General features: G+C 33.7%; 3 protein-coding genes across 3 annotated transcripts; 1 reads left to right on the forward strand and 2 right to left on the reverse strand.

Annotated features, from left to right (window-relative positions):
- The first annotated feature begins 1,999 nt into the window (after positions 1–1,999).
- On the forward strand, positions 2,000–5,091 carry LOC103491451 (pentatricopeptide repeat-containing protein At4g14170-like). The gene has a single exon (XM_008451398.3). It carries the CDS (start codon positions 2,133–2,135, stop codon positions 4,632–4,634), a length of 2,502 nt encoding a protein of 833 aa, XP_008449620.2. The 5' UTR covers positions 2,000–2,132; the 3' UTR covers positions 4,635–5,091.
- A 4-nt stretch (positions 5,092–5,095) lies between these two features.
- On the reverse strand, positions 5,096–8,700 carry LOC103491452 (uncharacterized). Its single transcript, XM_008451400.3, has 3 exons — positions 7,864–8,700; positions 6,362–6,525; positions 5,096–6,275 (listed from the first exon to the last, which is right to left on the reverse strand). The coding sequence occupies exons 1-3, from the start codon at positions 8,465–8,467 to the stop codon at positions 5,187–5,189; spliced, it is 1,857 nt and encodes a 618-aa protein (XP_008449622.2). The 5' UTR covers positions 8,468–8,700; the 3' UTR covers positions 5,096–5,186.
- Positions 8,701–10,167: 1,467 nt separating this feature from the next.
- Positions 10,168–12,305, reverse strand: LOC103491453 (putative pectinesterase 63). Its single transcript, XM_008451401.3, has 4 exons — positions 11,762–12,305; positions 10,953–11,159; positions 10,589–10,833; positions 10,168–10,452 (listed from the first exon to the last, which is right to left on the reverse strand). The coding sequence occupies exons 1-4, from the start codon at positions 12,251–12,253 to the stop codon at positions 10,287–10,289; spliced, it is 1,110 nt and encodes a 369-aa protein (XP_008449623.2). The 5' UTR covers positions 12,254–12,305; the 3' UTR covers positions 10,168–10,286.
- Between the last annotated feature and the right edge of the window lie 1,431 nt (positions 12,306–13,736).

Consider the following 13,736-nt stretch of genomic DNA (forward strand, 5'->3'; position numbering starts at 1 on the left):
CTAGGAAAATGAAAATAAAAATAAAAGAAAGTAATTAAATATTCTGTTTTGAGTAAAGTAGATTACGAATCAAATTCCAAAACAAAAAGAGAGAGAGAGAGAGAGAGAGAGAGTGAAGAGCATAAATATTTTCTTCCAAAAATAAAACAAAAATAAAGAGAATAAATGAAGCAATAAAAGACATCTAATAAATAAATAAAGCAATAAAAAAAAGTGTCGGTTATGAGAGTATAGTATACAGATATTTATAAGTGGAATGTTAAAGTCTGATTATGTCGCTTAATCAGCTCCTTAATTTTTAATTAGTAGACCTCTAGTTCCACCAATTCCGATTATTGGAGCAGCTGAAAGACATACTTTTCTTTTATTATTAGAAATAATTTCTCAGAAATTTTTTTTATTAAAAAACTGATGTAAAGACAAAACTATTACGATATATTTATAAAATATAATAAAATTTCAGATTCTATCAACGATAGCATTGATAAATTTTTGTTTATATCAATATTACTAATAGAAGTTCATTAGCACCGACTGATTTAGCATAGGTTGAAGGGTCTCGAGCCACCTCTCAAATTTATGCTATTTATATTTCATACACATAAAAAATTGATTCAATGTCAATATCAAAAGTTAGCCTAGTGGTAAAACCGTCTTATAGCCCTCCTGTTTATATATTTTTTTTTCATATTATTTTTACTAATCTATAAAGCCCCGTTAATAAAATTTATGGATCCACCACTGTTTCTGAGTGTCTATTAATGACAATAGATCTTAAACTTTTTTAAATGCAGTAAATGTTTTTGTTCATTTTGCTTCATTTGAAAATGCATTTGTTAAACGATATATTTTATGATAAGTCTTACATGATTGATATGCATTTTAATTATTATATCTCTATTTCAAATGATTAATGCTTATTTGTTAATATAAACAAAGCACTTCTAATAATGACTCACATGAAGACATGAGTATATTCTTATATCTAAATAAATTTAAAAGTATTGTACATTTACGATTAAGTTACCTTTATTATAATATTAAATAATAAATTAATACAAGTCAAAATATGTATAGCCTAGCTAACAATATATTATATTCAGGGATCAATAGACCACCGATATATTTAGTATAAGTTCAGGGTCTCGAGGTCTTCTTAGTTTTACACTCTTTATAAAATATATTAAAATAATGAAATAGTACCCCCACCCGTAGCTAGTCTAGTGATAAGAATGTCATCCAAAGCTCTAGTTATTATTTTTACTGAATAATAAAGTCATTCATCAGCAAAAATCTTGAATTCACCACTTTAGATCAATAGTTCGTATCTCTCAATCCTATAGTACTAAAAATAAGTAAGAGATCATAATTATTATTGATGTTTGTTAGATAATTTTGGCTGAATAACATAATGAACTTTCTGGAGTTTGCAAACTACTTTATCAGCAAAATGTCAAAAATCAAACAAAAAAACACACCATAAGGCTCGATTGAGAATGAAAAGAGTGAAGTTTAGGTCCAATTCCAAATTGACTTAACTTGATCTTGGCTTGACCAAGAATGAGATCAAGGTTAACCCTCACCGTTTGACGAATGAAGCATACTACATATGTGTAGTTTGAGTCAAAAGCCCAAACTAACTCTCTTGCCCTCATGCTCGCTCTCAACTCAACTTACCAAAAAATTTATGAATAAAGCATGCATGATGCATTTTGCTCAAAGATCAACCTATGAACACCCAAGATCAAAATTTTATTATAAAACATCATTACGAGAAAATAAAGTTTATTATAACAATACCAACAAGTATCATTAAGGTGCTTAAATTTACCATTTGCTGTCACAGGAAAGTTAGATACGCTTCTTCCTATTCTAATTCTTTTTTTAGTGCATCCCTATTCGAATTTTGATATATGTTTGAATGTGTACATTCCTCATCTATTTTATTTTTTTAAATAATAATCAAAATAAAATTTTAATATTTATGTAATATTTCGTCCTATTTTTTTCCCTTAAAAAGACCACAAGCTAACCGTAAAGTAATTGGCGGGCCGCACGAACACACTATGTGCGGGCCAACAGCCGCAACAAGCTCTCTTGTTTTCATGAATTAGCCATATTCTTCACCTTAAATGTTAGAGTTATGCATTCGAAGCTCAATCGTCTCACCATTGCCATTCCCATTCCCTTCTCAAATCACTCGATTCCGATACAGAAATTTCCATCAACCCATACTCGTTTCCGCTTTACAATCCCCACTTTCTCCTCCAAGCAGCAGTACAGACTCAAATTCTTACATTCACATCAACCTCCTCACACTGTGCTCCAAGGTTCACTCACTTCTTCAAACCAAACAAGTCCACGCCCTTGGCATTCTCAATGGCTTTCTTCCTCGTAGCGTTTCACTTTGTGCTTCCCTTATTCTCAATTACGCCAAGTTTCAACACCCAGAATCGTTTTGTCCTCTCTTCAATCAAACTTTCCAGAATTGCCGCACTGCGTTCCTGTGGAATACCTTGATTCGGGCTCACTCCATTGCTTGGAATGGGACGCTTGATGGGTTCGAGACGTACAACAGAATGGTTCGACTCGGTGTTCAACTCGATGACCATACGTTTCCTTTCGTTCTCAAGTTGTGTTCTGATTCGTTTGACATTTGCAAAGGTATGGAGGTTCATGGGGTTGTGTTTAAGTTGGGTTTTGACACTGATGTTTATGTTAGCAATACACTGCTGATGCTGTATGGGAACTGTGGGTTCTTAAACGATGCGCGAAGGGTGTTCGATGAAATGCCTGAGAGAGATGTCGTCTCATGGAATACGGTCATCGGGCTCCTTTCGGTTAATGGGGATTATAAGGAGGCTCGTAACTATTACTTTTGGATGATTTTGAGGTCTGGGATTAAACCAAATTTGGTGAGTGTTATTAGTCTGTTACCGATTTCTGCTGCGCTTGAAGATGAAGAGATGACAAGACGAATTCATTGTTACAGTGTGAAAGTTGGTTTGGATTCTCAAGTAACCACTTGCAATGCACTTGTGGATGCATATGGGAAATGTGGGAGTGTGAAAGCTTTATGGCAAGTTTTTAATGAGATGGTTGAGAGGAATGAAGTTTCATGGAATTCAATAATCAATGGTCTAGCTTGTAAGGGTCGTTGCTGGGATGCCTTGAAAGCTTTCAGGATGATGATCGATGCAGGAGCTAAGCCAAACTCTGTCACCATTTCGAGCATTCTACCTGTGTTGGTTGAACTGGAATGTTTCAAAGCAGGAAAAGAAATTCATGGGTTCAGTATGAGAATAGGAACAGAAACTGATATTTTCATTGCAAATTCACTGATTGATATGTATGCAAAATCTGGCCGTTCAACTGAGGCATCTACCATATTCCACAACTTGGATAGAAGGAACGTTGTTACTTGGAATGCTATGATCGCTAATTATGCTCTAAACAGGCTTCCATTGGAAGCGATAAGATTTGTTATACAAATGCAAGAGACTGGTGAATGTCCCAATGCAGTGACCTTCACTAATGTTCTTCCTGCTTGTGCACGTTTGGGTTTCCTTGGTCCTGGCAAAGAAATACATGCGATGGTAGTTCGTATAGGACTAACATCCGATTTGTTTGTTTCCAATTCTCTGATAGACATGTATGCGAAATGTGGTTCTCTTCGTTCTGCTCGGAATGTCTTTAACACATCTCATAAAGACGAAGTTTCTTATAACATATTAATCATAGGATATTCTGAAACTAACGATTGCTTTCAGTCTCTAAATTTGTTCTCAGAAATGAGGCTGCTTGGTAAGAAGCCTGATGTTGTTTCTTTTGTGGGTGTCATATCAGCTTGCGCAAATCTAGCTGCACTCAAGCAAGGAAAAGAGATTCATGGTGTAGCATTAAGAAATCATCTTTACTCTCATCTTTTTGTCTCGAATTCCCTTTTAGACTTTTATACAAAATGTGGAAGAATTGATATTGCTTGTAGAGTCTTCAACCAAATTCTATTCAAAGATGTAGCCTCTTGGAATACTATGATTTTGGGATATGGAATGATAGGAGAGTTGGAAACTGCAATTAGTATGTTTGAAGCAATGAGAGATGACACAGTGCAATATGATTTAGTTTCATATATTGCAGTTCTGTCAGCTTGTAGTCATGGAGGACTTGTTGAACGTGGTTGGCAATACTTCAGTGAGATGTTAGCACAACATCTTGAACCAACCGAAATGCACTATACATGTATGGTTGATCTACTCGGCCGTGCTGGTTTTGTAGAAGAGGCAGCGGAGCTTATTCAGCGACTTCCCATAGCACCTGATGCAAACATTTGGGGAGCTTTGCTTGGTGCGTGCCGAATTTATGGAAATGTCGAGCTAGGGTGTAGGGCAGCAGAACATTTATTTGAGCTAAAGCCTCAGCATTGTGGATACTATATTCTTCTTTCAAATATATATGCAGAAACAGGAAGGTGGGATGAGGCAAACAGAATTAGGGAACTGATGAAGTCTAGGGGAGCCAAAAAGAACCCTGGCTGTAGTTGGGTCCAAATTTGTGACCAAGTGCATAGTTTCGTGGCTGAAGAGAGAGTAGAGGGATTTGAATCAGGTGATTGGCTAGCAGAATCAGTTTGATCCGATAAGTTATTCCAACGAAAAATTCACAATTCACAATCCAAAATGATTAAGAATGAGGGAAGGCAATCCTTAGAACTCAAGGACACAAAACTACAACCTGTTAGACAGATCCTGTTCAAGAAAGGCTGTGATAGGCAGCTTCAAAGTTCATCTCATTATAAGGAAGGTTGTGATAGGCAACTTCAAGATCATCTCAGTACTACTTCGTAACAAAGCAACAAAGGATGAGCACTCAAGAGCTCAAAAGTAGCTATGTACAAGAATCCAATCTCATCACACTGTCAATTCATTGGTTTAAAAGTGGTAAAACATAAATGTCTATTCTTTGGAGACTCTAGGTTCAAATTTCCTTCTATTCATTTGTAACTTGCGAGTCTAAGGGCATTTTGAAGTACATGCTTGCAGACATAAACTTTCTATGGGAAATAAGATAAGTATTTAAGTTCCTGCAACATTACTGGACAAAAACCAATCTCTAAAATTTCTCATTGAAATAGTACCTTGTATAGAATTCATGAATATTGTTTGTGCATTACTAAAGATAGAATGCTACAATCCATTACAGTAAACAGCTTTGCAAGTAAGATCACCATCAATGATCCAAAAACCCAACTCCTCAAGCCGTTTCTGTATATCATTATTACTCGTTTCAGCTGGCCAAAACACCAACCTTTTCCCATCACCTAACGATGTGTTGGTAGGATTGTTACCAATATTCAGACCAAAGCTTTTCTCCTCAGCTGTTTTGAACTTAACACCATATTTTTCTAATAACTTAGTTGCTATGCCTACAAAACTAATGCCGTCAAGTGACGAGGAACCTCTACTCATCAAAGACTCTAAAATGGCTTCAGCCTCGACGACCATATGGCTAGCCCACATCTTCTGAGAAAAGGATGAGCTTTTAATGAAGAAAAGTTCATAGCTCTGCCCTGAAACGACATCGTCAGCAAGACCCAAGTCTGTGAATGGATCACCATTAACAAAAAGCATGTTTCCATCTACCAATCCAGGACTGTACCCAAGTTCTAAGCATGACCTAATAATGTAGAACTTCGCTAGAACTAACTTCACCAGTTCCGAGGCGGTACCTTCAAAAGTTGTAAATTTGGAAGTTATGAGGGTCTTCAGAAATTGGTCTGCATAAATTACTGGGTGTCCTCTCCTGGTTAAATCATTGAGCAACTCAGATTCGTGGCCCAACAGAATGTAGTTCTTTATGTTTAACCTCTCAAAATGACAAAGAAAATTCCTCATCGTGGACTCTGAAACCCCAAATATGCTCACAATGATTATGTTTTCATGTTTCTGAACAGAGTGAAGCACAGAAACAAGCTCACTCTTGATTTTAACAATTCTTTGAGGAATAACTTCTCTAAAGCAGAAATCATACCACTTCAGATTGCTTAGAGGCTTCATCTCTAGGAGATTAAAATCGAGTGAGCTTTCGTCCAGTAAGTGTGAATCAGGACCAGCTGTTTTCCCATAATTTACACCAGCATCCCTGTGAGAAGTACTCAGGGCTCTTTCATGTAAGAAATTGGTGTAGATATTGAAATAGCCACGAGAATGGATAAATTTAATAAACCAAGGAGTCCATATTCTTTCACCCAACTTCTTGTACCATCCTGTTGTCACCTACAAATAATTCACGAACAAACTTGAATAGAGAATGTCTTAAGAACAAAATGTCACCTAATAAAAGCAATAACTATGTTAAATACCATGCCGTCAAGTAGTGGCTTAATGCCCATCGCCTTGTGCTCATCATACCACAATCTAAACTCCTTCCAAGGCCTTGGAAAGAGAAGCTGGCCCCAAGTGCCAACTATTTGGTACAGAAAAATTCTGGTTCCTTCATCCAGCTTTATTTTATTACCATGTTTACCTATGAGCAGAAAACATTGGGCATGGCTTAGGTTCAAAGGAGAAAAGTAATACCTATGAGCAGAAAACATTGGGCATGGCTTAGGTTCAAAGGAGAAAAGTTGAACAAATCTTTCAGAAACTTCCAACCATTTTTGCAGAAAAAGAAAACATTTCCTCACTTCTATAGCCTTGTTCTGGACAGTTGAATTTTCGATGAACAATCCTATTCAAAACTAATGGCACCTCAAACGAGAAAAAATTTATTTTGTGGAACCTCCTACAGATTTGTAAGATCACTAACATGCTATCTGCATAAGCCTATAAAAGTGCATGCAAAACAATAAAAAAATAAACTATGAAACTGCTCTCAGAAAGGGAAAAAAATCTAAGCATTCGGTGGATTTATCTCTATATGAAGTTTTATCTGTATAAATTGATCAATCAAATTCTAAGGATCAAGCTGGAGTCAGGGACCACTTGATATATACTTGTTTAGGAGTTGGATATAAAAATAACAATTATGCAATTCATTCAGTGATCACCAAGGATCCAGAAAGCAATAGTTACAATTGTGAAGTTTGCAGTCCCTTAACCTCCCATCTACACAGATTTATAGGCAAGTAACAACGTTGGAGTCTGAACAAAAAAGAAGAAGGAAGGAAAAAAAGAAAAAGAAAAAGAATCCTATAATCTTATAGTGTGAACAAAAGATTGGTTTATACAGGCTTCCATCCATCAAAAGTCAGTTTCACCGCAACTCAAATCAACAAGTGATTAGGAACCATCATCTTGTTACCCTCGTATCTTTCAAGCAGGATATCCCATTGAACACACAAGATTGGACCAAGAATGAGTACGTAAGGCACAATGCATTTCTGAAAGAGAATTATAATATAACCAACAAACTTCTGTAACTAAGCGAAAACCTTAATCTGATATTCTATCATACATGTTACTAAAAATTTGATCTCTTATTTAAATGAACTATCTAAGCAGTAACATATGGTCTATGAAAAAGTATACTTTGAATGAATTTCAATATGTACAAACGAACAAGCTACATCAGGTTGAGTCCTATTGTCGTCTCCTGAAAAATTATATCAAAAGAAGCACATAATTCTTAGAGAAATTAACCAGTGAAACGTACTACTCTCAGAAGGCATTTTTACGTTAATAGCAAGATAGCTTTGAAACTTCAATCGGCTAAGAATTTTCCACTACCGTCATTTTAAGGCGGCAAAGAAAAAAGACAGACAAGTACAGCCCAATTATATCTACATATATTCTACAGATCCATACACAGCAACTTTGAGATTTAGTGTTCAGTTATCGCACACAATCCAAAAGAAAGTGGTACCTGGAACAAACCTTGGTCGCTGCAGCGAAGCTCCGTATATCGAAGGATCATAATTCGAAGTATTATAATAATAATTCACAATTAAACTTCTCAGGAACTTATAATAAAGCGGCGACAACTCCAAATCATCCTCCACAACGAATGCAAACTCATTGTCAGAGCTCGGCCACCAAGCTTCCAACCACTGCGCTTGCAATCCCACGTTCCCCGTCCTATAATGCACTATCTTTTCCCCAAAATTCCAAGCAAATTGATCAACGAATTGCAAGATCCGATGCGACTCATTGAGCTTAATATGTGCATCATCGGTAGGGTAATGATCAATGTAGACATGGAGATGGACGCGGTCAGAGAGGTAATCCGCATTGGCAATGGACCGAAGGCATCGGGACACGGAATCGAGGCGATTGTAAGCAAGAACCTTCACGATTAGAGTGAAACCAGAGGTTTTAGGGTCGGAAATTCTCCCGGAAAGAGCGAAATCAGGGTTAGGGTTTGAAGGGAAGGAAGGTGGAATGGAGGAGTAGAAGTGAGTGAAGAAGAAGAGGATAGAAACAGAGACGAGGAGGAGGAGAGGAAGAAAATGCCTCTTGTGACCGACCATGGTTAGAGAGATGTATAGAGAGCAATTAAAGAATCATGGATGATAAAGTGGCAGTTAACGGCCTGATATCGCCGGCGCTGGGGAAGACGATGAAAGATCCGTGTCAGCTTGCCGGAGAGTGAGGGCCGCGATACTCTCAAGTCTTTGATTCAAAGAGGGATATGAACACAAGATCAGTTAAGTCGGGTTTTTGCCCAAAATGAAATCTGGCCCGCCATCCAAATTGATTAATTATCTTATAATGATGTTAGTTGGCTGCAAATTTATTAAAGATTAATTACTAGTAATTTTAGAAATAATAATTAATTATATAATAACCTTTTAAAAAATAGAAAATATAACAAAGTGTATTAGACATTTAATTGACTCCTATGATAAAAGTCAATATTTGCAACATAGTTCATTAGTAATAAATTTTCATCATTGATAAACTTTGATAAATTTTGCTATATTTGCAATTTTTTATAAAAATATTACTATATACTTAATTATTTTGAATCTAATTGTTATATTTGTAACTATCCCTTTAAATAGTTATTTCTGCATGCGAGGCTTTTCCTCGGATGCAATACCCAAAATTTCCACTTCTTTTTCTCATTCATTGATTACTTTTCGTTCTAAGTACCTATACCTCGTTTTTTATTCTCATGCTTAAATATTATTTCTCTTTTGTGATTAACTTCTCATTCTTTATGGTTTTTTTGGTTCAAATTCTTTTTTCTCTTCTAACTTTTGCAAAAAGAAGAAATTTTGGAGAATGGAGAAAAAAGAAGTGAGAAGAAGCAAGAAAACGTAAAAATGGAAGAAGAAGATGACGAGGGAAAAAACAAAAAAAGCGAAAAATGAGAGAGAAAAAATAGAAGAAAAAAGAAAATGAAAAAAAGAACGGCAACGAAATAAAGAAGGAAGAAGGAAGAAAAAAAGTTAAAGGGTAATTTCATAAGAGGATGACATCGGTTTTTCATTTGAGCCATTTAATAAGGGCCCTCTATAAATTATTCAGTTTAGTTGGGCGATTATCTACCTATACTACTTATAGTGGGATATAAAAATAAAATTGAAAAAAAAGAAAAAAAATGAATGCAAATGATGAACATTAAAATTATTTACAAAATATAGCAAATTTCATATTATATTATTTATTGAAGTTTGGTAGTGTATATTTTTAATAAAATCTAAAATTTTGTTATATTTTGATTTGTTATATTTTAAAAAATATATATAAAAAAATTATTGTAAATGGCAACCTGAGGTTGAAAACAAATTTGACTTTTGGTTTAAAGACTTTTGATTAAAAAGACTTTTAGTTACTTTTTATTTTGAATTTTGCTCGGTAGCAATTTAGTCCATAAACTTGAACAAGTAACGTTGATGTTTTGACTTTTTAATAATTTTGTCTATATAAAATTTTCAATAAAATTAAGCCACAACGAAACCAAGCTTATTCTTTCATGGCAAAACATACGGTCACCACCTAGGTAACTCTGTAAATTTAGTTTGTTCTTGTAAACAAATTTGAAACAAGAATGATGATGGTACTATTTGAATGATGAAGAAAGTAGGGATTGACATATAATTGTTTAATATACAACGAAGTTAACCAAGGCATGTTTTTAAGGATGGTCATGAAAACATGATGCAAAGAACTATAAAATGAAAAATTAAGGGAAAACTTATGATGCAATATTATGAAGAACTCGTGAGTAAATAACTTGTTAATAAAATTGGCATATAAATAGCCAATCAAACGTACAAGTAGATAAACAGTATAAAGATATAACATAAGCTCACGTTGCCAATTAAAAACATATCTAAATTTCTAAATTTCAGGATTGGGAGGAGGAAGTAGCCACTTCTCACTCTGCACGTATCCAAGACTTACAAATGGCTCCACTTCTTCATAACTCAACTGCTTGCTGTATTTTACACGCTCGCTTGACTTCGATCCTGGCCCCCAACACTTGTATTCTCCAAACAAAACCGTTCTATAAAGTAACATAACAAAAAGAAAGAAAGTATTATTCAATGTAACAATACCCACAATTTGAACACAACTTTAAATCATAGTTGTCCTAATTCTAATCTTTAAAAAATAAAAAGTAAAAAGAATGTGAAAGTTACTTGTCATAACCAAAATGATTCATGTCGTTCCAGCCTTCGAGATGAATAATATCAGCCATTGTAGTGTAGGCAAAAACAACTCTAGATCTTGGCCTCCAAGCTCTTCCCAAATACGTGTTTCTTCCGCCAGTTCCTGTAATGCTACAATGCACAAATGAATATCCACTGCCGTCAGATTCTTGGTCTCTTGAATGGGCTGCTATCACTCCTAATCCTCCATTGCCCACCACATCTAGCTGAGTGTTCTGTGATTGATCATTTTCTCAAAAATAAAATTATAATACTCATTTAAATATTTATATAAGAATAATAATTATAATATTGAAAAAAAAAACAACATTATGTTAAGATAATTAAACTATACCAAATAAAGGGAAGTTCCTTTTCCAAAAATGAAATCAACGGTGCCTTGAATGAAGCAATCTTTGTAGAGATGTAAACCGTCGTCGTCACAAAGGGTATCTTGAAATCCAATAAATTTGCAATTATAAATTGCAGCTTTATTTCCCCTGATTCTTGCTGCTAATGCTTGTGCTCCTTTTCTTACCCCATCTGGCCTTGGCGATGAATTCTGTTCACATATAAACCTATTAATAATCGTTACGAACGAATATCATCGACAATTATTATCATTGATATCTTCTAATTTGAGAAATATGCTATTGATTGCTATAACTGATAGCTGCTATCAGTGGTAACTTTCAATTTAAAAAATGTACTATTGGTTACTACCACTTATAGCTAGTATCAATAAATATCACTAATAGTTGCTGATAGTTTTTAATTTGAGAAAATTGTTTTCAGTTGCTATCACTAATAGCTAGTATCAACGAATATCATCGATAATTGCTATCAGTAATAACTTTCAATTTGAAAAATGTGTTATTAATTGCTACCATTGATAGTTGCTATTAGTTATGAAACACGTGTGCACTGAAGGGTAAACTTTGAATTTCAATAACTTTACAAGTTGACTAGTCAATATTAGTTATATTTGATAAATATGATAAATAGTCCTTATACTTTGTAAAAATTTCATAAGTAATCTCTACTATAGAAATTATTATTCCTAAGGCTTCTGTCAAACTATAAGAACTAAATTCTAGTTTCTCCAAATTATAGGAACAATTATGCTAATTTAACTTTAAAACATATTTAATAAACAAATTATACCTCAATGACTAGATTAGCTGCAGTGAAATAATCAGCTTCAACAATCAAGGTAGCACTATAAACTGTGCCGTATTTGCTAGCATCACCATCAAAGGTCAAATTAGGCATATTATTAGGAGATCCATAAAGAGTAACGAAAGGCTTATTTCTATCGATCTTAAGCTTCTCTTTATAAACTCCTCCTCCTATCCAAATCACTATACGTTTTGTGTTGCCAATTGGCACGCTTTCAATGGCTTCAGCAATTGTCTTGAAATCTCCACTTCCATCACCCCTTACCTTAATCACGGTGGCACTTTCTTCTGCAACCACCAACTCTGGATCAAGCTTCGCCTTATTACGATTGCCAAATGCCTTCACATTCTCCCAATACCACTCGTCTAGTTGCGACTTCTCTGTTGGAATCAGCGGCGATGCGGCGAGGATGGCTGCAAAAGCTTCTAGAAACATTATCCATCTTGTAAGTTGGAGGGCATTAATACAATATTTCATATTTAATTTCTAGAGGTTTTTCTTAGTTTTTTTTCTTCTTCCTTGTTTGAAAAAGTTTGAGTGTTTAATTTTAATGGAGAAAGAGGGATTATATAGAGGAGAAAAGGGATCTTACTCATAAGAGCATAGGTATGATTTGGAGTGGTTTAATTTTCGTTGTATGTGTTTGGTTGGATAACTATTTTTACAAACGATGTTTTGTCTTTTGTTCGAAATAAAAGGTTTAAATTAATTTTTAACAAATTATAATTCGATTTGCATCTCAATGGATAATGTGTCTCTGTATTTTAATTTTTTGTTATTCTGTTAAATATTTCTGTTAATATTATTGTTATTATTATTTGAATTTAATCATTTGATTGTTTTCTATATATTTTTTTTTTACATTTGGTAAATAGTTTAATTTTTCTTTCTTTCTTAACATAATATTATTTTTAACAAACAATTGACATTGAGAAAAGAATGTACAATGCCTTAATTAATTTAGCTACTTCTTTTTTCCCTCAAATTGTTAGATAGTTTTTTTTCCACTTTTCTTTATTTGTTTTTTCTTTTCCTTTTAGAATTTCGAGATCGGTGAATTTGTTAAGAAGTCAAGAGGCAAGTTGTCCACTCCATTGGTTCGGTTTTTTTTTTTTAAAAAAGTGAGAATTTATTGTTAAATTAAGCTATAATTAAGTCATGTTTCAACGTAGTTCTTTAGCGTCTTTGCTTTTGTTGTTGTAGGTTGTCATAATTTTATTTTCTTATGGAGTGTTCAGAACTAAAAGTAAGTTATTATAGCTAGGTTACTATAGTTTGATTAGAATAGTTCGTATTTGAGTCATAGATTATTTTAATTTGGATTATAATAATATGTGTTTGGTGTGTAGATTATTTAATTAATTTTTTAAGAAAACTGTAGACATTGTAGCAAATAATAATAAAAAAAAAACGATGAATGTCAAATAGTAAATAACCTAGCAAACTGAGAGTTTAGAAATAAGATTTATTGTAGCTAATTGAAGTCTCTTTAAATAGTATTTACTATAGCAAGAAGTGATTATTATAATATTATATAATTTTTGCCTCTAACAATCACTTAGTCTGTGGTCGTAGGGTTCAAGTCTGCCCGATGTAGTTTTCTTTTAGTTTTAAGTTTTGGAAAGTGACTGGTGTATATCCAATTCGAAGTTAAACTTTCGATTTTAAATCTAATAAATCTAGAAAATATTAAACATGTATAACCATTTACATAAAATTTTCAAAATTTCAGTTAATAGAGATATTAATCTTAAAAAAAATAATCTAAAATCATGTCAATTAGACACAAAGTTAAGTTTAATATATTTACTAAATAATTTAGCTTTTAACATTTTGAATAGACAAGAGACTTAACGAATGAAAATTTGGTACTTTAGAAATGTATTGGACACAAGAGTAAAATTTCACGGACCTATTAGAAACTTTTTAAATTCAAGCATTATATATAGATATAAATTTA

Source organism: Cucumis melo, chromosome 5 (genome assembly GCF_025177605.1).
Source record: "Cucumis melo cultivar AY chromosome 5, USDA_Cmelo_AY_1.0, whole genome shotgun sequence".
Lineage (NCBI taxonomy): Eukaryota > Viridiplantae > Streptophyta > Magnoliopsida > Cucurbitales > Cucurbitaceae > Cucumis > Cucumis melo.